The 27,110-nt window shown below is 47.4% G+C and overlaps 1 protein-coding gene across 2 annotated transcripts in view; it reads left to right on the forward strand.

Moving 5' to 3' along the window:
* Positions 1-27,110, forward strand: part of CFAP36 (cilia and flagella associated protein 36) — a 108,720-nt gene that overhangs the window by 40,504 nt on the left and 41,106 nt on the right. For both annotated transcript variants that reach the window (XM_027832191.3, XM_027832192.3), the window contains one exon: positions 23,583-23,634. In XM_027832191.3, the coding sequence (XP_027687992.1) occupies positions 23,583-23,634 (52 nt within the window). The remainder of the gene's footprint in view (positions 1-23,582; positions 23,635-27,110) is intronic.

Raw genomic sequence — 27,110 nt, forward strand, 5'->3', positions numbered from 1 at the left:
ATTGTCTACAAGGAACATCCTCTTCTAAGTGGACTAGATTCTCTATGTGGGTGGCCCAATTTGGCCTGGTACTAAAGAGTCTGGACCACTTGCTTCAGTTAAAGCATTCTGGATTTTCTTTCAGTTTGATCAGGTCCATCTGGTGGCAGTATTAGCATATCCACTAATACAGTTGCTGTCAATCTTAATCTCATCTGATGGTATCCAAGGTCTTTTAAGGACTTTATGCATATTTACTAACGGATCAAGGACCCTGCTCCAGCATGGGATCTCAGTGCTATTCTTCTTTGGTTTATGGAGCCTGCCTTTGAGCCCGTCTCAGAGTGCTTCATCCACCATCTTATCTTCAGAATGGTATTCCTGGTCACCATCAGTGGAACAAGAAGGGTCAGCAACCTCCAAGTGCTCATGGTAGAACCCCCATGTACTTTGTTTCACAGAGAGAAAGTGGTTTTGAGATTTCATCCAAAACTCTTTCACAAGATGGTTTTGGAATTCCATTTGTATCAATCAACTTGTGTGTACTTTTTTTCCCCCAAAAGCACATTCTGTGTAATGGGAGAAGAAGCTCCGCACCTTGGACAACTCCAGGGCTCTTTGATACTATACTGATAGGACGAAATCTTCAGAATGCCACCATGTCTATTTGTGGTTATAACTTGCCAGTCCAAAAGTCAAGACATTTCTTCCCAAGTACTTTCAAAGTGGATAATGCATTATATCTCAGTGTGCTACCAGCTGACTGATAGAATCATAGAACCACAAAGGTAGAAGGGACCGCAAGGGTCATCTGGTTTAACCCCCTGCAAAGATGTAGGATTTGTTGTGTCTAAACCATCTGAGACAGATGGCTATCCAGCCTCCTTTTGAAAACCTCCAGTGAAGAAGCTTCCACAACCTCCCGAGGCAGTTTGTTCCATTGCCCAGTTAAGAAGTTTTACGTGAGATTTAATTTAAATCTGCTATATTTTCTCTATCTTTTTATGGCAGTGTTTCAAGTATTTGAAGACTGCTATCATGTCGTCCCTTAATTTCCTCTTACCCAAACTAAACATACCCAGTTCCTTCAGCCTTTGCTCACAAGACTTGCATTCTATTCTTCTGATCAGCTTTGTCGCTTGCCTTTGGATCCTTTCCAGTTTCTCTATATCCTTTCTATAGAGCGGTGACCAAAATTGGACACAATACTCCAGCTGAGACCTAACGAGTGCTGAGTAGAGCGGTACTATCACCTACAGAATCATAGAACCCGAGGATTAGAAGATATATCTTTCCTACTCTCAGGGTTCCTTCCCCACTCTGAACTTTAGAGTACAGATGTGGGGACCTGCATGAAAGACCCCCTAAGCTTATTCTTACCAGCTTAGGATAAAAACTTCCCCAAGGTTCAAACTTTGCCTTGTCCTTGAACCGTATGCTGCCACCACCAAGCGTTTCAAACAAAGAACAGGGAAAGAGACCACTTGGAGACGTCTTCCCCCAAAATATCCCCCCAAGCCCTACACCCCCTTTCTTGGGGAAGGCTTGATAAGAATCCTCACCAATTGGTACAGGTGAACAGAGACCCAAACCCTTGAATCTTAAGAACAATGAAAAGTCAATCAGGTTCTTAAAGAAGAATTTTAATTAAAGAAAAGGTAAAAGAATCACCTCTGTAAAATCAGGATGGTAAATACCTTAGAGGATAATCAGATTCAAAACATAGAGAATCCCTCCAGGCAAAACCTTAAGTTACAAAAAGACACAAAAACAGGAATATACATTCCATCCAGCACAGCTTATTTTACCAGCCATGAAACAAAAGGAAATCTAACGCATGTTCTAGCTACATTACTTACTAACTTAACAGGAGTTGTAAGGCCACATTCCTGATCTGTTCCCGGCAAAAGCATCACACAGACAGATCCTTTGTTCCTCCCCCTCCAGCTTTGAAAGTTTCTTGTCCCCCCATTGGTCATTTTGGGTCAGTTGCCAGCGAGGGTACCTTAGCTTCTTAACCCTTTACAGGTGAAAGAGTTTTGCCTATGGCCAGGAGGGATTTTATAGCACTGTATACAGAAAGGTGGTTACCCTTCCCTTTATATCTGACACCTGCCAACTATTAAAGCTCTTTCCACCAGAGATCAAGTGGCATCCACAGGCTTCCATAACATAAGAATATCCAAAATCTTTATAGCTGCTTGTGACAGGGTATACAGGCCCTACCCTGGAGATGAAGGGGTTAAGGCAGCACTCTTGGCAGTGGAAGCCATGCCGCCTCACCCCTGCAGGGCATGCTCCAACTGCTGATGCAGTATAAAAGGGAGCAGCCCAACTCAGTCAGGGCTGACTGCTGAGGAGGAAGGATGCACCTCATCAGCTCCAGCTAACGAGCGGCAGGAATTCTGGACCACAGGAGCCAGAGGTGCCGAGCCTCAGACTGACACCCAAGCGTTGGTGGATGCCCCAGGGAAGTTGCAGTTGCTGGGAGCAGTGCAGCCTGTGGAGACCAGAGACACTGACACCCAGACCATGGACGACAGGAATCATGATAGCAAGTAGCCAGGGGTGGAGGGGACTAGCCATTGTCTCCACAGGAGTCAATGTGTTTCGGTCACACCCTGCCACTGACTCAGTGGTGAACCCACTCACCACGATCAGGGCCGTGGGCTTGGATGTGGTGGAGTCAGATGGGCCCGCATCCCCCTGCCTTGGGTGGCAGTTCCCCCATCTGAGGCCAAGATGCCTGCATTTGTCGGCTGTCCACCAGAGCTGGGACAATAGACTGTTTGCCATCTGCCCTGCCAGAGAGCTGATGGATTATTGCTCTGTCCAGACTGCAGGCCAGGGCCCCCTCCCCATCCAAGCCATATTGACTGGCCACTAGGTCACACAGCCCTGTGGCAAAGGGCAGCCACGTTGATTCCGGTCATTGGGCCGCGCAGCTCTGAGGTTACAGGCAGCCATATTAACTCTGGCCACTAGGCCACGCAGCTGAGAGGCTAAAGGCAGTCATAGTGAAATGACACACGGGACATGAGTGCCCATTTCCCTACCCCAAAACATGACGCACTGGGCTTGGTTGCTAGATCAGATGCAAAGTTCAGGAGAGCTGAACTTCCATCTCTGTTCAACTGATGCTGCTGACACTTCTGCCCGCCTCCTGAGGAGGATACTGCTTGTTGGTCGCCTACAGTGGAATCCACACTGACACGTACTCAATGAAAGAACAGTTATTTACGTACAATAATTATGGTTCTTCAAGATGTTTTACTCAGTATGGATCCCACTACCTGCCCTCCTTTCCTGTTTTTGAAGTCCTCCCCTATGATGGGCTTTGAGTTGCAAGGGAACTGAGGCGAGGCTGGGACCATGCTGCCCTTTACGCATTCATCCATGAGCATGAGGAGGCACAGGACACACGTGCGGCCCCACTAGACACTACTGTGCAAAAGATTTCAAGTTCAGGTGCATGTGCACCTACAGCAGGATCCACTCTCACTACATCTCGAAAAACCACAGTTATTGCAGAATAAGTAACTGTTCTTCCTTGTTAAAGGCCTAATCATGAGAGGATGTAAATACTAGTTGCTAGTGGGGAAAAAAACCCATAGATGTGTCTAGAGGCTAAGGGTTGAATCCTCAGCTCTGGCTAATCCACTTTAACGGTACCAAATGGTGTGCCACTTTAATATTCCTCCCTGTTCCCATCTCATCCCAGCCTCCTGAGCCAGGTGTCAGGGATGTTTTAACTTGCACTACCTAGTAATGGCATCTTCCAACATCAAGGGATTGCCAGAATATAGGAGCACTCTTGTTATGCCCTCTTCTTCTGGGCACTCCCTTAACAGTAGCCCAATGATTAGGACAATTCTCAGCTGCCTTGTTAGAGCGGCATTATGGCTCCTTTGCATCGACAGAATATTGTGCTCCTCTGTGTCCATGTTTGGATGGGCTACTGCTCCCTTAGATGGGGTGAGTTCTGTTTTTGCACCATGCTTTCCTCTTTCCCACAACTTCTTATTGTAGCTCCTGTGCAGGGGCTCTTGCAGAGCTCCAGCTCAGGTGAGTTGGTATGGGAGAGCAGGTATGGCTTCTCTAGATCATACCCCCTCAAAAAAAAAAAAAAAAAAAAAAGTGGCAAGCAACTGGATCAAAAAAACCCAGCACAACTAGTCTGAGGCAGTATTACTATAGGATGTTTCCCCTCTGTGCTGTGGAAACTCCCTGCCTTCTGCCCTTCAGAGAGTGGTGAAGGGCATCCATGATCATAAAAGAGAGCAGATAGTGCCCGAAAGCAGATGGAGGCAAAAGGCAATGTATATTTTTTGAGAGGCCCCTTGTCTTTTGTGTGGATCTCTGGTTATCTGTGACTAAAAGGAGTGGAACCCCCATCTTCTTGTATGGGTAATATGCTGGGGGAATCTACCACCCAAAGGAGGAATTCCCAGGAAACTCTCTTATGCAGATTAGTCCTGCACAGAGGATAATGGGGCCTATACTTTCTCAGGATGTCTGTCTATCTGTCATAGTTCTATATTTCTATTGAGAGTACCCTTTTAATCAGAGGTTGGCAACCTTCGGCACGCGGCTCATCAGGGTAATCCGCTGGCGGGCCACGAGACTTTTTGTTTACATTGACCGTCCGCAGGCACGGCCCCCCGCAACTCCCAATGGCTGCGGTTTGCCGTTCCCAGGCAGTGGGAGCTGTGGGGGGGCCGCGCCTGCGGACGGTCAACGTAAACAAAATATCTCACGGCCTGCCAACAGATTACCCTGATGGGCTGCATGCCGAAGGTTGCCGACCCCTGCTTTTAATTGAAGTCATCAAAGATTTTGGAGGCTTTGGAGGCTTATCACTGTTATCCGGAGATTGTCCCTTGAGTGTTTAAGCAGTGCTAAATCAATATGAACCACTTTAATATGCAGGACAGCTGCACCGTCAATCAAACACTAACCCTGCCCTTGACCCCTTAAATCCTGCCCACCTGTCACCGGAAGTCCCGCCCCATGGGGGTATTACTTCCGGGGTCAAGGAGGCCACATGACCGGAAGCAAGGTGTGTCATGTGACCCCTCTAACAACTCCTCCCTCCACCCTCTACCAATCAAGAGGGGTTTTGTCCCGACAGGACCGCCCCGAGTGGAGATTTGACCAATTGGGGGGAGTTCTGGGGCAGGGTGACCTGTCCCGAAGTGATTCGTGTGACCCCTCTAAGAACTCCTCCCACATCCCTCTACCAATCAAGAGGGGTTTCGGCCGCATAGGACCGCCCCGAGAGCAGATTTGACGAAAATAGGGCAGGTTCTGCGATGGGGTGAACCGCCCAGAAGAGGGTCGTGTGACCCCTCTGCCATTCAGAGCGCAGCACCATCACCCCATAAGTCCCAGTGCCGGGCATAAGAGGCCATCTTTTACCAAGAATGCATGTTTTAGAAATCGTGGAAACATGGACTCCTTCACCACCCCCGTGAGAACTTCGGACTTTGTTTTAGCCCCGAGCACCTTTGGACTTCTGTGGAGAAAGCGCTACATCAGCGAGAGTTCTGAGGAGGACCTTTGACTCAACCGTTGATGGATACGGCAGGAACCGACCGCGAAATCCAAACCCTCGTGAGGCACCCTGATGAGCGTAATGGCCTCTTGTTGTCCACCTCCCTAGAGGTGGAAGGTGATCATGGCTTGGGGGAGTTACCGGCGGACAAGGTGAACGGAAAAGATGTGGCTCAGGTAAATAAATGTTTAAGAAGTGACGGTCGGGTATGGGGGGCATGTAATGGGGTGAGGAACCGACCCGGGATTGTGTAAATCAAAAAACAAGCAGTGGGGTGCTTACACTGTTTCTTTGCTAAAAAATCTCTCAACAGCTCGACGACGCCTTTACAGAGGCCTTTGAGAACTTACACATCGGTAGCCCTGTGGGAGTAAATGTATAGTGCATCAGCTGTTTTTACTCATGTCTGAGACACAGATCTCAAGAGGAAAAGGACAAAATGGAAGAATGAACCAGCACAGACTCCTTCATGTTAGGAGTCATGGTGTCCATTTTTACAGGCGGCTGTAAAAGGTTGTGTTAAACCAGGCGATTAATAAAACTTATTTAATGTGTTAATACGAATGTGTCCCTCTCCATACTTGTGTTAGTAAAAGATGGTACCAATAACAGTCATGTCTCCACAGACGGATCTGTTAAAGAAAATATATTACACCCCCGGGGAAGTTGGGAGCTTCGGCAGGGTGAACCCTCTTTTTCAAGTGGCCAAAAAGCATAGTAAAACTTTAAATAGAAGACAGGTAACAGCTTGGCTTTCAGACCAGGATGCTTACACTTTACACAAACTGGCTCGAATATGTTTTAAAAGAAACAAGACCATTGTTTCCGATGTGGATGCACAATGGCAGGCAGATTTGGTGGATATGCACCAGTTCTCCAAACACAACAGCAGTTTTAAGTACATGTTAACCGTGATAGACATTCTATCCAAATATGGCTGGGCCTTAGGCCTAAGAGACAAGACGAGTGGTGAGGTATCCAAGACCTTTAAAGCTATTTTTAGCGAAGGGCGCGTGCCTCAAAAATTACAAACCGATCGGGGGAAAGAATTTTTAAACAAACCTTTAAGCAGATTGTTAAAGCGGCATGGCGTTCACCATTTTGTTACTAATAATGAAGTCAAAGCAGGAGTTGTGGAGAGATTTAACAGAACTTTAAAAACTAGGATGTGGAGATACTTTACAGCCCATAACACCTTTCACTACATTGATGTGTTACCTGACTTTATAAAGAGTTACAACCAGAGCTTTCACAGAACTATACATACCAGACTCGCTGATGTTAACTCTTCAGAGTCTCTGAAGGTATGGAAAATGATTTATGGAGATGGTTTTAAAATAAAACCGGTTGTTGCCCCTTTTAGAAAAGGCGACCACATGAGACTATCTAAAACCAAAGGAGCTTTTGAAAAAGGTTATGAACAGATGTTTACTGATGAGATATTCATAGTGGATGAAGCCTTAACCAGGACCAGAGACCTGTATACCGATTAAAAGATTATGAGGGTGAGACAGTTACTGGATCTTTTTACTTTGAAGAATTACAAAAAGTAAACCCCAAACGAGACAGGATTTACAGGATTGAAAAAGTTCTAGCAGAGAAAGGAAAAGGGAGAAAAAAAACAACTACTGGTGAAATGGTTGGGGTGGCCTGATAAGTTTAACAGCTGGGTGGAAGCTTCTCAACTCTGTGACATTTAGACACAAACAACAACAAAAAAAACAACCAAAAAAACCCCAAAACAAACAAACAAAAGTTATTCCTCTTGCAAAGACAGAGAGAGCGAGAGAGAGAAAAAATGAGCAATGACGGGTTTTACATTACTTTGCCCAGCAACGTCATCTCTGCAGTTTTTTCCCAAAACACCAGTTCGAACTTTACAATACGGCTAATTAAGCCCTTGGATCTCCCGGGTGCCTGGGAGGTGGGGTTAGTGGAAATACAATACCTACACAGCTGGAACACTATCAACGAAGACACCCCTTTTGAAATCACCTTTGGAGATATGGCGTGGAGTTTCATTCTACGACAAGGTTATTACTCATCCATACCCAAACTACTGGATCATATGAACAGTACCGTGGCTCGTCATCCCGGACCGCCTGAGATGGTCATGAACTATGACCTTGTGGGTAGAAAAATTAGACTTAAATCCACCGATTTTACTTATATGTTTTCTACCAGCAGGGAGCTAGCTAACATTCTGGGCTTGGGTCCCAAACGCAGCATCCAAAAATTCTCCTTCTCAGCAGACATTACAGGGGCTTTTAATTCATTGTATCCGTACACGGATATCATAGAACATCAGTTTGTGGGAGACTTCTCTGTTTCCCCGTTACTCTGTCCCTGTCTGAGGAAGGAACAATGAGTTTGTCACCATTACCTACGATAAACCTCATTACATCCCTATCAGTAAACACCACATCGACACTGTTACCATTGAAATAAAGACAGATCAGAACAGAAGCGTCTCATTTCGCTTTGGCAAGGTGATCATCAAGCTACACCTGCGTCCCCGGAGAGAGTGAGGTTTCTAAAAAGCAAAACACTATTATGGCGATCCTAAAAAATTATGGCGACCCCACCATCTACAGGAACTATTACAAAGCCCAGGCAGGATATGGTTTTCCTGGATATCATGGGGCGGGCGTGGGTGGAATATTCCGTAGCCTCTTTTGAAAAGCCGTACCGCTTTTGAGGAGGGGGATAGAGATTATTAAACCCCATGTAAAAACTGCCACTCAAAACATAGCTAAAGACATGGTAGGCCATGTCTCCTGCGCTGTTCTGGAGAAGGTGGGGAATACAGCTTCACAGGAAGGATCGGGGCTGATGTACATTAAAAGGAGGAAGAGAAAGAGAAATGTGTCATACCTGCAATGCACTGGTCCCCCGAAGCCCTTTAAAAGAAGGGCTTTGACGCGCAGGGCCGGTCATAAGCGAAAGTCCAAGAGGAAGCCTGGACGAAAGAGGAGACGCTCTCCGCCTGGTAAAAGAGATATATTTTAATCAACGTGGCTTTCGTTCACTGTGGGTCTGAAGAGTGCACGAAATCCGAACTAGACTTGTTCCAAATAGCCCCTATGCAGACCAGCATTGAGAAAAGCATCTACATCGAGGTGCCACCTCTATCGGCCGTTACGGAGTCTGCCCCCATTGACTTTTTTATTGCAGGGAATGGCATAGATTATATGGATTTAAACAACACGCTGTTGTACCTGTGTTGCAAGATTGTAAAAGGAGACGGAACTGAACTTGCCGCGGATGCCGAGGTGGGCCTGGTGAATTACCCCGTGGCCTCTATTTTTAGTCAGCTGGATGTCACGCTGGGAGACCGCCTTGTAAGCCAAAGCAACAACTGTTACTTTTACAGGGCCTTTATAGAATCGGTCTCAATTACAGCAATGACACCCTCGCCACACAATTTTCTGCCGGCCTCTTTTACAAAGACACTGCCGGACAACAGAAAGAAATGGAGTTGGATGGCGGGAATCTAGGGTTTGTGAGGTGTGCAAGGCTGACGAGTCATCTACACAGCGACCTGTTTTTTCAAGAAAAACTATTGTTGAATGGAGTGGATGTGAAAATTAAACTGACGCGCAGTAAAGATGTTTTCTGTTTAATGGGCAGTGCAGCTGAAGGCTTTAAACTGCGCATTCTATCAGCATCCCTTTTTGTGAAGAAAGTACAGGTGGCCCCGAGCGTTGATCTGGGGCACGCTGAGGCCCTGCTTACCACTAATGCTAAATACCCCGTGGACCGTGTGGGAATGAAAGTGTTTAGCATCCCTGCGGGCAGCAGGGTCAGTAACCAGGAGAACCTGTTTTTGGGACAGTTACCCAAAATGCTTGTCCTAGGGTTTGTGGATAATGATGCCTTTAGCAGAAGTTACGCTAAAAATCCTGTTCATTTTAAGCATTACGATATTAATTTTGTGGCCTTGTATGTGGATGGTGACCAGATACCAGCCAAGCCTCTGCAACCAGACTTCGAGGCAGGACGCTGCGTGAGAGAATACATGAATCTGGCACAGACAGCTGGTAAACACATGAACGATTGTTCTCTGTTAATTGACGGTGAGGAGTTTGCACAGGGTTACGCCTTGTTTGCTTTGATCTGTCTCCCCACCAGGAATGCGCCAATCACTATTCCCTGATTAAAACCGGGAACCTAAGAGCAGAAATATGTTTTGGGAAGGCTTTAACCGTTACCATCAATATGATCGTGTATGGGGTTTTTGACAACGTCATAGAGATAAATCAGAGGAGAAACGTTCTGTTTGACTACATGTGAACATGGACACCGTGCAGAACTCATGTGTCTTATCAACAGACCCTTACACGAAAAAGAATTTTTTAGATGTGTTTCCTTGCGATTGGCTTCCTGGTGGCAAGCTGTATCAGAGACCCCTGGGTTTGGTGGTCAACACGCATCCACACAAGGTGAACACTGGCTCACCTTGTATCTGGTGGAGCGTAACCGTGGAGAGTTTTTTGACTCATATGGGCACCCCCCCAAACAGTGTGCATTATGAAATTTTAAAACAAAAATGCCACAGATATTGTGTTTCACAACAGACAATTACAAGACCCCCGCTCCGTCACCTGCAGCTATCACTGCATGTTTTTCTTACATAGAATCATAGAATATCAGAGTTGGAAGGGACATCTAGTCCAACCCCCTGCCCGGAGCAGGACCAATCCCCAACTAAATCATCCCAGCCAGGGCTTTGTCAAGCCTGACCTTAAAAACTTCTAAGGAAGGGGATTCCACCACCTCCCTAGGTAACGCATTCCAGTGTTTCACCACCCTCCTACTGAAAAAGTTTTTCCTAATATCTAACCTAAATCTCCTCCACTGCAACTTGAGACCATTACTCCTTGTCCTGTCATCTGCTATCACTGAGAATAGTCTAGATTCATCCTCTTTCGCTCCACCTTTCAGGTAGTTAAAAGCAGCTATCAAATCCCCCCTCTCATTCTTCTCTTCCGCAAACTAAATCCCAGTTCCCTCAGCCTCTCCTCTTAAGTCGTGTTCCAGACCTAATCATTTTTGTTGCCCTTCGCTGGACTCTCTCCAATTTTTCCACATCCTTCTTGTAGTGTGGGGCCCAAAACTGGACACAGTACTCCAGATGAGGCCTCACCAATGTCAAATAGAGGGGAACGATTACGTCCCTCGATCTGCTGGCAATGGCCCTACGTATACACCCCAAAATGCCATTGGTCTTCTTGGCAACAAGGGCACACTGTTGACTCATATCCAGCTTCTAATCCACTGTAACCCCTTGGCCCTTCTCTGCAGAAGTGCTGCCTAGCCATTCGGTCCCTAGTCTGCAGCGGTGCATTGGATTCTTCCGTCCTAAGTGCAGGACTCTGCACTTGTCCTTGTTGAACCTCATCAGATTTCTTTTGGCCCAATCCTCCAATTTGTCTAGGGCCCTGTGTATCCTATCCCTACCCTCCAGCGTATCTACCACTCCTCCCAGTTTGTGTCATCCGCAAACTTGCTGAGGGTGCAATCCACACCATCCTCCAGATCATTAATGAAGATATTGAACAAAACCGGCCCCAGGACCGACCCTTGGGGCACTCCGCTAGATACCGGCTGCCAACTAGACATGAAGCCATTGATCACTACCTGTTGAGCCCGACAATCTAACCAACTTTCTACCCACCTTGTAGTGCATCCATCCAGCCCATACTTCTTTAACTTGCTGACAAGAATACTGTGGGAGACCGTGTCAAAAGCTTTGCTGAAGTCAAGGAATAACATGTCCACTGCTTTCCCTTCATCCACAGAACCAGTTATCTCATCATAGAAGGCAATTAGATTAGTCAGGCATGACTTTCCCTTGGTGAATCCATGTTGGCTGTTCCTGATCACTTTCCTCTCCTGTAAGTGCTTCAGAATTGATTCCTTGAGGACCTGCTCCATGATTTTTCCAGGGACTGAGGTGAGTCTGACTGGCCTGTAGTTCCCAGGATCCTCCTTCTTCCCTTTTTTAAAGATTGGCACTACATTAGCCTTTTTCCAGTCTTCCGGGACTTTCCCTGATCGCCATGAGTTTTCAAAGATAATGGCCAATTGCTCTGCAATCACATCCGCCAATTCCTTTAGCACTCTCAGATGCAACACATCTGGCCCCATGGACTTGTGCACGGCCAGCTTTTCTAAATAGTCCCGAACCACTTCTTTCTTCACAGAGGGCTGGTCACCTCCTTCCCATGCTGTGCTGCCCAGTGCAGTAGTCTGGGAGCTGACCTTGTTCGTGAGGAGCTGACCTTGTTCATCATCGTAGCAAGGTTTATCTTTTGACTGGATTTTAAAATTGTATTCTAATGACTTAGTGCAAAACGACCGGATGGTGATGAATTTTGTAAAAAATAAATTTAAATTCTTGGGCATGCCTAGCCTTGCTCAAAACATGTTTCAACAAGCCCAGACGTGTATCTTGCAACGATTTTCATAGTCATGTTACCCAATAAAGCACCCCAGGTGAGGGGTTTAAAGACAATTGATGTTTGGCGGGTTTTTAAAAAACAAACAAAACACAATGACCAATTCAGAAAAAAATATAGAAATGTTTTATTTAAAGTAAAACATTATCAATTTAAAAAAAAAATTTAGAACGTGAAAAGGATCACACACTGAGCCATTCAGCTCTTTTAGCCAATTTTCTTTTTTTAGATGGCAAAAAAGGGGTCACGGTTTCTTGATCCACCCCGGGTCGGCAGTCGAGGCCTTGAGGCATTCCAAAAGATCTCTGTTGGCCACGTTGCCCATGACGGAAGATGGTATGTTCAGTTCCGCCATGGCATTCATAAACACATCCCATCCTTTAGGCACATGTCTGCTAGGAACAGAGCGTGTCTCGGTGATGGCCCTGACTAAGTCGAGCATGTTAGAACCATTAACCACAGAGCCTTTGTACACAAAAGACCGTTCGTTTATCGTTCCATGAAGAGAGATTTTTATCCTGGCCCAGCTTATTTAGCAATACTAATGCATTTTTCTTATAATGCTTATTCACGTTATCCAACACCTCCTGAGCAACAGAGTCTGAGGTCTTTGGTGTTTCTGAGGGTTTGGCAGTCACACTCTCTTCCTGTTCCGGGAGAAACAGACTTATTTTTCTTTTATCCACATCGCTCTGCTTCACGTACGTTAGGTACCTTTGAGGCACGGTGCTGTAAAGTTTTGCCTTTTCGTATTCGGCTAAGTCAGTTCTTTGAAGAACAGACTTCATTTCAGCATCCAGTAAGTGAGTTGCGGTCATTCTGATATTTCCCTTAATTGCTCCTACTGGCGGCTGGGCACCAGGTACATTTTTTCTACATACTCCATTATCGATTAGTTAAAAGCCCCGTTATCAGAGGGATAGCAAAACTTAACAGAGGTCTGATAAACCCCCCCAGACTGTTTCACCAGATGCTTCTTTCTTTAAAGTGAAACCCTTTTATTACACAAAGTTTTTATAAGTGTGCATTTCTTTTTCAGCACACGCCCTTGATTCTGTGTTAAAGGTACATTTCCTTTTAAGGTATTGAGTGCTATTTCTGAGATGGCCGCTACTAGATCGTCAGAGGCTGAGCACAGTATAGCCCTCCTTTGCTGCGGCGACGATTTGCTAAGTAATGTTAAAAGGCCCAGGTTTCTCTTCACGCAGCTAGACATGTTTTCAGTCAGCAGCCCCGGCTGTTTAAAAGGGGCCTGCCAATAATTCATCTCTTTTTATACCTGGCTGTTGTTCTTTTTAAAGTATAAACCGCTGGCCAGTCTGGAGGGAAAAGACCAGTTCTTAGTCTATAAGCTTCTGGTATGGAAGCATTTAAATCCACCACCAGGTAGCCATAAGGCCTTTTGGTAGCATCCTCAAAAGCTTCGAGAAAGAATTGAGCTTTGCTGGAGTACATTTGCCAAGCGAGTGTAGCAATTTGTAATTTATCCCTGGGGTTTTTGAACAGAACCATGTACTTTGTGTTTAGGTTAATTGTGCGACTCTTTTTTCCCCTGACAAAATATGTTCTGAACTATATGAATAATGCTCAGGTTCCTGTGATGCACGTACTTGGTAAAGGCTTTCTCAATTTCATTGCTTTCACAAGCAGAGTTCATCAGATCATCTGTGATAATCATGTTTACTTTATTGGTAGGAAACAAACTGTCATCGTCAAAAGCAGCAAGCAGCACCTCCACAAAATTGATAAAGGGATATTTACAGAGCAGTTCTTTATACAGAGGTTGCCAACAACTGTAACACCACACAATATTCTCAGGCATAACAGACAATGTTTGTTTGGCATTATCCAATACATTTTTTATAAAGTAACTTTTCCCGCAGTTGCTAGGCCCCGCGAGAATTTCAGAAAAAGGATGTTTCCACTTCGTATCCATTTTTCAAAAGCCATAGGGCAGGGTTTTAAACCCTTCTCCTAGGACCCTCTTGTTGTGAACGACTTTCTATGTTTTTTTAAGGGGTTTTGTCTCTATTTGCCACTGATTTTTGTTTCTTACGATAGAGGGCTGCTGCACCTCTGTCTTTTTTGAGGGGTTTTCTCGCAGGCCCGTGCAATAGTCCAGGACTAGATCTTTCAAACTGTCAATGTTGATCTTTTCACAGTTTGCTACGTTCAGGGTAATACCTTTGACTTTCATACAGGCCTTTCCTCCTGACAGCTTATACCCGTATGTTTTTGGGCCTGCCGACACAAACTCGGTGATGTGTTGATCTGGAGGGATCTTGCTTGTGCGGTCCCCTAAATAATCCCCCAGAGGGGGATTCCAGTCACCCTCCCTTTTCACAAATATCAAAGAGTCAGTGTCGTGGTACAGGTACCACTCTTGCAACCCGTATAGGAGGCTGTATAGTTCTAAGCGGTGTGATGGGGCAAGGCCAGATGGCTATAGAAAAGTAGTGGGAGATAAATATATTAGCTCCAGGCTAAACAAATCCCTGGTACCAGGTTAAGTGAAATGGAAGCTGCTCCAGGTCAATTAAGACACCTGGTGCCAATTAAGAACTTTCCAGAAGGCAGAGAGAATGCTAGGTTGATTGGGACACCTGAAGCCAATCAGAGGCTGGCTGAAACTAGTTAAAAGCCTCCCAGCCAGTCAGGTGGGTGGGCAGGTCAGGAGCTGTGGAAGGAAGTTGCGCTATTGGAGAGGCTGGGTAGTACACACCATATCAGGCACAAGGAAAGTGGCCCTGAGGTAAGGGTGAAGTGGAGCTTGAGGAAGTGAGGGCTGCTGTGGGGGAAGTAGCCCAGGGAATTGTACATGTCATGTTTCTAAAAGGTCAGCTACCATAGCTGATACTATTAGGGTCCCTGGGCTGGAGCCCGGAGTAGAGGGTGGGCCTGGGCTCCCTCCCGCACCTTTGCCCCCTGATTAATCACTGAGACTGGGAGACAATAGAGACTGTACAAGGAAGGATAACTTCTCCTCACCTCCCTTGTTGGCTTATGATGAAAATGGCTCAGTAGACAGTGACCCTTGTCTCTAGAGAAAGAAGGGTTAGGTGGAGGGTCACAGTGAGCCTCTGAGGCTAGCGAAATCTGCCAGGAAATGCGGGACCCACGGAGGCAAGGACAGAGCTTTGTCACAACTGGTGTCAGGAATGGGACTTCGTTCACAGCATGGCGGAAGAAAGAGGTTTAAAAAAAAAAGTGCACTGGGGTTTTGGATTTTTTTTTTGTTTGTTTTTTTTTTGTTTGCTTTGTACCACAATGGAGGAGGTGGTAAGAGCTCTGGTACAAGCCATGGCAGCCCAGCAGGAGGCCACCCGGGTTCAGGCAATGGCACAACAGGAATCTATGCGGCTACAGCAGGAAACCAATCAATTATTGATGAGCCAGGTGACCCAAGATCATGCCCTCTTGAGAGAGGTGGTGGACCAGCTGAAGATCCTCACCACCCAGGCCCGGAGGTCCGACGGGACGTGAACCCTGAGGGCCACTGGTTATCTGCCAAAGATGACGTCAGGAGATGACGTAGAGGCATATCTCCTCTCATTCGAAAGGACTGCTCAGCGTGAGGCGTGGCCCTAGGAGCAGTGGGCCAGCATTCTCGCCCCTTTTTTGTGTGGAGAGGCCCAGAAGGCCTACTTTGACTTGCCTGCCACGGATGCCACTGACTATACCCGTCTGAAGGCAGAGATCCTAGCACGATCAGGGGTAACGGCAGCGGTGAGGGCCCAGAGGTTCCATGAGTGGAAATACCAGGAGAACAAACCCCAGAGGTCCCAGCTATTTGACCTCATACACCTCACACCGAAGTGGTTACAGCCCGAGGTGTGCAGGCCAGAAGAGATTTTGGAGACCCTGGTCATCGACCATTACATGCGGGGACTGCCGCCAGATCTCTGCAAATGGGTAGGCCAGAATGATCTGTCCACGTACGATGAGATGATCACACTGGTACAAAGACTGATGACAGCCAGGGAACTGACCCGACTACCCAAGGAAGGCCCCTTTCGAAGCAAGCACCCGACCCCGACCCTGGAAGGTTGGGCAGCCAAACCCCTGGGGAGTCCTAGGTGGAAGAATGGGGGGCCGAAAACCAGCGGGGACCCCAGAAGGAAGGGATTGGCCTGAGGGGGGGAACCCCAGGACTAAACCCCCTAACCCCCAGGATAGGGGAGTGATTAAAAGCAATTATAGATGTTATGCATATGGGGAGTGGGGACACATAGCAGCACAGTGTCCCAGCACCGAGGAGCCCATGCAATGTAACTTGGGGGATTGGGAGGTCCCATGCTCCCTTATCCACCTCGCGGGGGTCGCATTAGCCCCACATAATTACACCAGGCCAGTGAGGATAAATGGAGCAGAGTCTACAGCGCTTGGTGGACTCTGGGAGTGCTATCACCCTCATACTGGGTAAGCTGGTAAAAAGTAGTCAGCTGCTACAAGCCAAATGCGTAGCAGTGACGTGCGTGCATGGGGCCGCGAGCCATTACCCCACCATCCCAGTGGAGATAGATGTTCAGGGAAACCCCATTGAGGTGACCGTGGGCATAGTTCCTAAACTCCCATATCCTGTAGTCATTGGGAGGAACTATCCAGGATTTGATAATTTACTCCCCCCGGAGAGGCTGGAGGGAGGTGGGGACCCTGAGGACAGCGACTTGTCACCGGGGGAATGTCAACCCCCGATGTTCGCTGAGATTTCTCAGGATCTGTTCTCAGCCCCCCGAAAGACCCGGAAGACAAATAAAGAGAGGAAGGCCGCGAAGGCCTTGGGAACCTGGATCCTGACTCAGGGCTAGAAGACCTCCCTAGTAGGCAGATGGACGTGAGCAGCCAACAGAGAAACTTCCACCACAGAAGGTGAGCCAGAAGCTGCCCCCAGCCCTGACGGCAGCGAGCCGCTGGAAAAAGCAGAAGCTGGCCCCTGGGAGCTTGGGCAGGTTAATCCTGGGAGAGAGATTTTTGGGCGGGACCAGGCGGAGGACCCCAGATATGATAACACCAGGAAAGAGATGGCCGAGATCGATGGGATACCCGTGGAAGGGAAGGTCCAGGGTCCCGGACCTTACTTTATAGCGAAGAAAGATCTCCTGGCGTGGTGCAAATGCAGGAACAAGAGATACAACAACTTCTGGTGCCACGAAAACATCAAAAAGCCATATTGAGTCTCGCCCACAGTCACCTGTTTGGAGGACACCTAGGGGTAGAGAAAACCCAGGCACAGATCCTGTGGAGGTTCTTCTGGCCAGGAGTACATGAAGATGTCCGGCGATACTGCACCTCTTGTCCGGAGTGTCAGTTACATAGCCCTCCCCCGCACTTGTGGGCTCCTTTGATAGCTCTTCCAATAATAGAGGTTCCTTTCGAATGGATAGCCATGGATCTGGTAGGGCCCCTAGAGAAGACAGCTTGGGGCCACCAACATGTGCTTGTTGTACTGGACTATGCAACCCGGTACCCAGAAGCTGTTCCCCTACGCAAAACAGCTTCCAAGACCATAGCTAAGGAGCTAGTACAGATCTTTGTCCGGGTTGGGCTACCCAAGGAGATATTGACTGATCCAGGGACACCTTTCATGTCCAAGTTGATGAAAGATCTCTGTTCATTGCTCCACGTACAAGCCCTATGGACCTCTGTATACCACCCGCAAACAGATGACCTTGTGGAAAGGTTCAATAGGACCCTCAAGGCCATGATCAGGAAAGTGGTGAGCCGGGATGGGAAAGATTGGGATACCCTATTGCCTTACCTCATGTTCGCCATCCGGGAGGTTCCACAAGCCTCCACGGGTTTCTCTCCATTCGAACTACTATATGGGCGCCACCCTCAGGGCATATTGGATATAGCCAGAGAAGCCTGGGAAGAGGAGCCAAATCCCGGAAGGAACATAGTTGAACATGTACTGCAGATGAGAAATCGGATAGCCCGAGTTACGCCCATTGTACGGGAGCACTTGGAGAGAGCACAGGAGACCCAACAAACCCATTATAACCACCAAGCGAAGCTTCGATGGTTCTAACCAGGGGATCGGGTGATGGTACTGGTGCCCACAGCAGAAAGTAAACTGTTGGCTCAGTGGCAGGGACCCTATGAAATAATCAAAGCTGTGGGAGAGGTGAACTATAAGGTGCGGCAGCCAGGCCGTCGGAAATCGGAGCAAATTTACCACATCAATCTTCTAAAACCTTGGCACGATCGAGAGGCATGCTTAGTCATGCAGGAGACCCTTCCCTAGGAGGATAACTTACATGAGCAAGTGAGGATATCATCCGACTTGACATCGATCCAAAAGATCGAGGCAGCCGACATGATTAATCGCAACAGAGATGTGTTCTCTACAAAACCAGGGCGGACGACTGAGACCTATCACCATATCCGCATGATCCCCGGAGCCAAGGTAACATTGAGACCCTACCGAATCCCAGTAGCCAAAAGAGAAGAAATAAAGGCCAAAGTAAAGAAAATGTTAGAATTAGGGGTTATTGAAGAATCTTACAGTCAGTGGTCCAGTGCAATTGTTCTAGTACCTAAATCTGACAGGTACCATGAGATTCTGTAATGACTTCCACCAACTGAATGAAATATCCCAGTTTGATGCATACCCATACCACGCATCGACGAACTGGTTGAGCGACTGGGTAGTGCCCAATTCTTGACTACACTGTATCTGACAAAAGGGTACTGGTAGATTCCTCCAAAGAAGCTTAAAGAAAAGACAGCATTCTCCACCCCGGATGGGCTATTCCAGTTCTGCATACGGCACAGGGCTGGATGCCACCATGGCAATGCTGATGGTCTGTCACGAGCATATTGCCTGGCGTTCCAAGTTGCCCAATTCTATGGTGTTGAGCGGGGGGGCGGGGGATATGTGACGGGGCAAGGCCAGATGGCAATAGAAAAGTAGTGGGAGATAAATATATTAGCTCTAGGCTAAACAAATCCCTGGTACCAGGTTAAGTGAAATGGAAGCTGCTCCAGGTCAATTAAGACACCTGGTGCCAATTAAGAACTTTCCAGAAGGCAGAGAGAATGCTAGGTTGATTGGGACACCTGAAGCCAATCAGAGGCTGGCTGAAACTAGTTAAAAGCCTCCTAGTCAGTCAGGTGGGTGGGCAGGTCAGGAGCTGTGGAAGGAAGTTGTGCTATTGGAGAGGCTGAGTAGTACACACCATATCAGGCACAAGGAAGGTGGCCCTGAGGTAAGGGTGAAGTGGAGCTTGAGGAAGTGAGGGCTGCTGTGGGGGAAGTAGCCCAGGGAATTGTACATGTCGTGTTTCTAAAAGGTCAGCTACCGTAGCTGATACTATTAGGGTCCCTGGGCTGGAGCCTTGAGTAGAGGGTGGGCCCAGGCTCCTCCCCCGACCTTTGCCCCCTGATTAATCACTGAGACTGGGAGACAACAGAGACTGTTCAAGGAAGGATAACTTCTCCTCATCTCCCTTGCTGGCTTATGATGAAAATGGCTCAGTAGACAGTGACCCTTGTCTCTAGAGAAAGAAGGGTTAGGTGGAGGGTCACAGTGAGCCTCTGAGGCTAGCGAAATCTGCCAGGAAACGCAGGGCCCACGGAGGCAAGGACAGAGCTTTGTCACAGCGGGCTTAAGTGGTGGTAAAACAGGCTATGAAATCATTGGTGTTGCCAGAGACAGAGTACTGGTCTTCTGTGTGCTTCCAAGACATGCACACTGTTTTATCGTCGATAAACTCGCAGGATGAAACCTCATAGTTGGGGGAAAACAGGTACTGAAAGAGTTCGTCAGGGTCTCTCATGATGCTGGTATTGGGTAGGTTGGTTCTTTGGCCGAATTTACCCCACAGAGAATTTAAAAACAGTTTAGCAATTTGGCGTTTAGCGGGGTTTAACCTGATCTCGTGTTGGCGTAAACGCACACCTTCTTTCTGGTAGAAATCGTTAACATACTTATTTTGTTTTTCTTCATCTGTGCACCAGCTGGGATACCCAGAAGCTTCTCGTTTCTGGCGGAGGTGTAATTTTATGTACTCTGAAAAGAGTTCATCAGATTTTTCATTAAAATGCCAGATTTCATAGATTTTAGCCACTGCGTACCCCTTCGCTATGGCCGCGTTCAATTCCACTATGCACCAAGTCCCCAGGATGGCCCTCTTCTCGTCAGTCGAATATCTCTTTTTCTGCCTGTGATGGTTGTCTGGAGGGAGAAGAGCTACCATGTTAGGCTCCAAAAACATAAACGTGTGCAGTCGTGCATGTCTCCCGCTGCTCAGTTTCCGCACAGGTTCGGCATAGCGGGAACATAAGCTTGCCACCCACTCTGACAGGTAACAGTGGGAAAAAGAGGCCTAGCGGGGGGTACACTTTAACTTTTGCAATTCCAAAATAATTTGCAAGGGGTCCAAATTTGTCTCAGACTACATCGGGGTGTCCAATAGGGTATTCTTTGGTTTTGTTTATGAAAGGGTGCAGGCTGGTAAAATCATAATAGTGGATTTCTTCTCCAGGGTTAGGTTTGTAATACAGGCAGATAGCGTTTGTCCTCCCCCCAAAAAGAGCATCCCTAGGCATGAGAGGCTGGGTCAACTGGGCTCAGTTTAAAAAATCTGCAATCTCCCTGTCTGTTTCTTTTATCACCTCCCACTTGTGCTCCCAGAGAGTCCTCACTATAAAACCAAGTCTTTTCAGATAGTCGGTCTTGAGCTGCGTCTTGTAATAAAGAAATCCAAGAGTTGTCCCAGTCATAGGATTTTGTGCTTTTTCACAATAACAGGTGACACAGCCCCGGAAAAAACACCCGCTAAACTCAAAGGCCGTGCGTACCCCGTCAACATTGGCATAGCCATCTAAAAAGTAGGGGCCTACCTGTAGTTCCCCACCCTGTAAAGCGTGCCGTATTTGTATATTTTCTTTGTGAGAGGTATACAACAGCCACTGAATAGATGGGGTTGAATATCTCTTTTTCTGCCTGTGATGGTTGTCTGGAGGGAGAAGAGCTACTGTCTTAGGCTCCAAAAACATAAACCTGTACATAGCCATGCAGACAGATGCCAGCATAATGTACCGGAATGGATCTATACACAGTTTTATCTCGGTGAATTTACCAGGTTGTCTCTCTACTATATCTCCCTTCTCCATCAGTTTCATAATCTCTTTTCTGTATAGGATACAAGCCTGTCTCAAAATTTTGACATCCTGCTGATAGTAATACGCAAGATCTTTCTACAAGTTAAATGTCTCAGGGCTGTGGTCTTGATACCAGTCAAGAAACTCTGCGTTTTCCCTGGGCGTCATGCTTTCTACACCATAGTGCTCCACACCGGGCATAGGCCCCACATAATTTTGATTTTCTAAAGTGTTAAAAAAATGTGGAAAATACCCTTTGCACCCTTCAAACTTCATCGCCTGCGGGAGCTTGCTAAGCTTCATGGGCAAGAAGTTTAAAGAGTCTATAAAACGAATGCCCAGGGCCTTAACTTCCACACACATTAGTTTACTACCCTGAGTGATCAGTTCTATGCACATCTTTTCCTTCAGTAACTGTCTAACGATGAAGTACGCATCATAACCGTTGGAATTGTGTGCTAGGAATGTGTAGTCCCTGAACTCTTTGCCAATAAAGGGCTTAACAAACATAGAAATACACTCGTTGCCCTTAAATTCCCAGGATTTTTCTGGCTTTAGGGACATAGCAAAAATGTAATTGGGAGCGTGCAACCCAATCTCCTGCATGCATTCGAAATCATAAAAAATATACTTTTCTGAGGATTCGGGCTTTCTAAGGCTGTCCATAAAACAGAAGTGATTGTCTACATTTCCAAAGATCAAACCCTGACACTGCTTACACCGCCTCTCTTTACACTTGTGCCACTTGTCCACGTAAGACTGACACTTATCACGCAAAGTTTTAGACAGGCATTCAAATTGGTTTTTTGATGCACAGTCGATATGTCTGTCTAAACACTCTTTGGACCGACAATACAGTCTACAGCTAGGACACCTCAGCTGCACGCCCACGCTGTCTGAGCATGTTACGCTCAAGCAGAGGCAGCAACGATACCTGCAAGAGTGGTTGTGACTGTACACTGTGTGGCAAAACTCACAATAATTTTTTGCTCCGAACAACTTTTTCACACCCAGAACCCCATAATAATGCTCATCATGCAACAGGATAAAATAAGTCTTAGGGTACACTGGGCCCCCCATTTTAAAAAAGCCCCAGCCGCCTTTCACCGCATACAGCACCACCTGTATGTTGACTCCTAAATGCTGTTCAAACCTTGCTACGTCACTGAGCATAACCTTTTTTTGATCTGACCACTGCAGTTTTTCATGCAACTTTCTCACCTCCACTAACAATTCCGTGTCTGTAGGTTTACGGTCGGACATGATGGCCAAGAGCACACCCGCAAAACACAGATTGGTACTGGTGTAAGTCAGGTCTACTAAACATTGTCTCTTTTTATGAATAATTTGACTACTAAGGATAGAATTTAAAACTCTACGAGTGCTCCCACCCCTGTTTTTTACGACTGTCACAACGAGGCGCAATGTCCCATCGACATGCAACTCTCTGTTGCTCTGTAGCAGCTTTGAGGTCTGGTTTAAGAAATCCTCAGCAGACAGCTCATCTCTAGTTCTGACCGAAAACAAAGGGTTAGTTAAATTACAGCTCTCTAAATGTAACTGAACATAATCATCAGGGCCTACCCTACCATTAATGTCATCAAGAACTAACTATAGCCCTCTGTGTATGGCTTCAACAACCTGTTGAACTGGATTTATTTGCTCAAAATTGACAAAACGAAATTCCTCACAATACACCGACCTCCCAAATCTAAGTAATTCACATTGCCAACTTCTCACTCTCTCTGCATTTTCAGGGTTACTTGTGGGTTCTATCAGTAGCATCTCCTCACGTGTTCTTGGTAAAAGATGGCCTCTTATGCCCGGCGCTGGGATTTATGGGGTGATAGTGCTGTGATCTGATTGGCAGAGGGGTCCCATGACCCTCTTCTGGGCGGTTCACCCCGTTGGAGAACCTGCCCTATTTTCATCAAATCTGCTCTCAGGGCAGTCCTATGTGGCTGAAACTCCTCCTGATTGGTAGAGGGATGTGGGAGGAGTTCCTAGAGGGTTCACATGAATCGCTTCGGGACGGGTCACGCTGCCCTGGAACTCCCTCCAATTGGTCAAATCTCCTCTCGGGGCGGTCCTACAGGGGTGAAACTCCTCCTGATTGGTAGAGGGCAGTGGGAGGAGTTGTTAGAGGGGTCACATGACCCACCTTGATTCCAGTCATGTGGCTGCCTTGCCCCCGAAGTAATACCCCCATGGGACGGGACTTCCGGTGACAGGTGGGTAGGGTTTAAGGGGTCAAGGGGTGGAGTTTAAGGGGTCAAGGGGCGGGGTGAGGGTGCTCATGTGGCCGCCTTGACCCCGGAAGTAATACCCCCACAGGGCGGGACTTCCGGTGACAGGTGGGTAGGGTGTATGGGGTCAAGGGCTTGGTTTAATGGGTCAAGGGGTGGGGTTAGGGTTTGATTGATGGTAGGGCCCTTAAACTACTCAGGACTCTTGCATATTTACTCAATTTTTTTGTTATATAGGAAGTCTAAGGAAGAGTATGAAATGGAGCAAGAAAGGAAAAGGTCTAAAGAGGTGAGTGCATTTTTATATATATAATCAGTTGTGGTGATGATGAAGTAATAAAGTCCTCAATATTTTCTTCGATATTTTTGTCCTTGATAACAACTTTCAGTCTATGGCAAAGTCTCCTTGTTGCCATTATAAATTAAACTATCTTTCCTTTTGAAGTTTCTATTTTTCTCACTTTTATTTGAGTGCATTCTCATGACATTATTAACATCAGTGATGTGCATGATGGTCTTAACATCATGGGGGAAGCAGACCATTGACATCTCCCTTCAGTGTTAAAGAGGAAGCGCAAATGAAGCATGCGTTTCTATCAAATGGCCAACTGAGAGATGTGGTGTTTGGAGAAAGCGAACAAATAGCTCCATCCTGTTTGCTCACCACAGGAAGAGAAGAGGGGGACAGATGATGCCATTTTTTGTTCTCAGTTGCAGTTATCCAGTTTGAAAAATGGTTTTGATGTCTGTTATGTAATATTTATGTTGTAATAGTGCCCAGAGATTCTAATCAGAATCAAGGCTCCATTGCGCAAGATGCTGTACAAACACGGACAAAAACATGGTCACTGTTCTGAAGTGTTTACAATCTAACTGTGTGGCAAAATGTTTATAACTATGGTTCTTTGACACTTTATTTCAGTACAGGTAAGCATTAGCAGTTGTATCGTACTTATCTTACTATGTAGTAGGTGTGTGCATGACAGAGTTGCTGTACGTTGTTTGGCAGAAAAAACCTTTCGTAACTGTTGTTCTTCAAGGTATGTTACTCATGTCCATTCCATTCTAGGTGTGTGTGCGTCCATGTGCACAGTTGTCGGAATTTTTTTTCCTTAGCGGTATCCATAGAACCAGCTGTGGGGTCCTCTGGAGTGCCACACTCATGCACTGGTATATGAGGTGCCTCTGGCCCTATGCCCTCTCAGTTCCTACTTGCTGGCAACTCCGACAGAGGGGTAGGAGGGTTGGTAATGGAATGGACATGAGCAACACATTTCAAAGAACAACAGTTACGAAAGGTAGGTAACTCTTCTTTGAATGCTTGCTCATGTTGATTCCATTCTGGGTGACTCACAAGCAGTATCCCTGGAGGTGGGCTCGGAGTTTATGATCATGCGGTTTGCAACACTGCTCTATTGAAGTCAGCATCATCCCAGACTTGCTGGGTGATCGCATAATGGGACATGTACGTATGGATAGATGACCAGGTAGTGGCCCCGCAAGTGTCCAGAATCAGGATCTGGGCCAGGAAGGCTGCCGATGAGCTTGCGCCCTGGTTAAATGGGCTGCTACAGTTGTCGGCAGTGGCACTTTCGCCTGTTCATAGCAAAAATGGATGCAGGCAGTGATCCATGATGAAATTCTCTGGGCAATTCTATTGTCTGATGCCATGACGAATAGCTGTGTTGACTTACAGAATGGCTTAGTCCTTTTGAGGTAAAAGGCTAGCACTCTCCTGATGCCCAGAGAGTATACTCCCCACTCCTCATGTGACTTATGAGGTTTTGGAAGGAAAACCAGTAAGTATATATCCTGGTTGGTATGAAACTGTGAAACTACATTGGGCAGGAAAGCTGGGTGTGGCTGCAGCTGAACCTTGTCCTTGTAGAACACGATGTAGGGCAGCTCTGAGGTAAGTGCTCTAGTCTCAGAGACTCTATGGGCTGATGTTATTGCCACCAGGAATGAGACATTCCAAGAGAGCAGAAGAAGGGACCAAGCAGCTCAAAGTGGGGCTCTGTGAGCCTTGACAGCATGAGGTTCAGGTCCCAAGGAGGGATGAAGTCATGGACCTGCTGGAAGAGCCGCTTCATACCTTTTAGAAACCGGATTATCATGTCGTGAGCAAAGACTGCCCTGTCCTGAAATGGAGGGTGGAAGGCTGAAATGGCTGCCAACTGGACCTTGATCGACGAAAGAGACAGGCCCTGGAGCTTGAGATGCAGAAGGTAATCTAGGATCAACTGCAGCAAAGACCGTGGTTCAAGGCCCAAAATGTAAACTGTTTCCATTTGGCCAGGTAGGTTGCCCTGGTGGAGGGCTTCCTGCTGCCCAACTGGACCAGTTGGACACGGGCTGAGCACTTCTGTTCCTCTGCATTCAGCCATGCAGCAACCAAGCCATCAGGAGCAGCATGGCTAGATTCAGGTGCAGAAGCCTGCTGTGGTTCTGGGATAGCAGGTCCAGTCATAGTGGCAGGTGCCAAAAAGGTCTAGTCTCTTGGCATCCTTATTCTTAGGCGTGGCACTTGCCTGACTCAGCCTGTCCCTTTCATTGGCTGCAGATACAACAAGCGACCCGGGGGCGGGTGGGCATACAGGTACTGAAACCCCGTCGCAAGGACATAATACTTCTTTTCCGCCAGTTTGGAAGTGGGTGGAATGGATGAGGGGGTTTGTCATAGTGCTTTAGCAATCTTGAGAACCCCTTGATGGATCCACTCGGGGGGAGCAGCCAATAGCATGTCAAAGAGAGCGTCCAACTGTTCTGCAAGCTCCTCAACTTCCAGGTTTAGGATGGAAGCCACCTTTTTGAGGAGAGCCTGGTGCTCCTTGAAGTCATCGGGAGGGCTGGCATGGGAAGGGCTCACCACCACCTCGTCCGGTGATGAAGACGACGAAGGCATTGTGGGGGGGAGGAGCGATCTAGGCATTCACACCTAGGTATTCACACCTAGGTATTCACACCTGCTCTCTTAATGCTGTGTTGGAGTCTGCACTGTGCTCCGAGCCTGGCGCCGGCATGAGGTGGCTTATCTGCAGCAGCCAGGGAGGAGTGGTGAGAGTATATCACCGGTATCACTGGTATGCCCCAAGTGTTCCACTGGGCTGACACTGGCCTGTCGAATCCATGGTGAAGGGCTGAACTCTGGTTTCTGACTGAGACCAGTCATTTTCCTGGGACCAGGGTGGGGCCGTGGAAGCTTACTTTTCGGTGTGGGAGACCGGTGCCTGGTAGGCAGGGGCCAACGCCTTTCCAAGGAGCAGTACCAGGGTGACAGAGACTGGTGCCGTGGTGGTGAGCGGTCCCGCACCGGTGGAGACTGACATGTTGAGGATCGTCTGGGTGATAGGGACCTGCACCGGGGCATTTGCTGGCGAGAGGCTGGCCAGTACCAGGAATACAGAGATCGGTGCCTTGACTTGGGCAATCCATGCCTCATTGAAGGATATCGCAAATGTGGTGCTGGAGACCTGGGCCGTCTGGCCAGTCACCGGGGTTGCGGAGCTGGGGTCCTAGGTTGCGGAGACAGGGAACTATGCCTCTGCTCTGGGGACTGGTGGCGCTCCACCACCCTTTGGGGTGCCCCATGGCTGGTTTGCCCTTGGGTTGCGGGACCTTAGCCACATCTAAGGCTGAGCGTGGTGTTGGCAGCACCAGCAAGCCCAGGGCTAACTTGTAGCTCTGGGGCGGGTGCATGGCCTGAACTGGGTCCTTTGCCCAGAACCCCCTTCCCCTCTGTGGTCGATGCCGGGGAGCCGCATT

The sequence above is a fragment of the Chelonia mydas genome, chromosome 3 (assembly GCF_015237465.2).
Source record: "Chelonia mydas isolate rCheMyd1 chromosome 3, rCheMyd1.pri.v2, whole genome shotgun sequence".
Classification (NCBI taxonomy): domain Eukaryota; kingdom Metazoa; phylum Chordata; order Testudines; family Cheloniidae; genus Chelonia; species Chelonia mydas.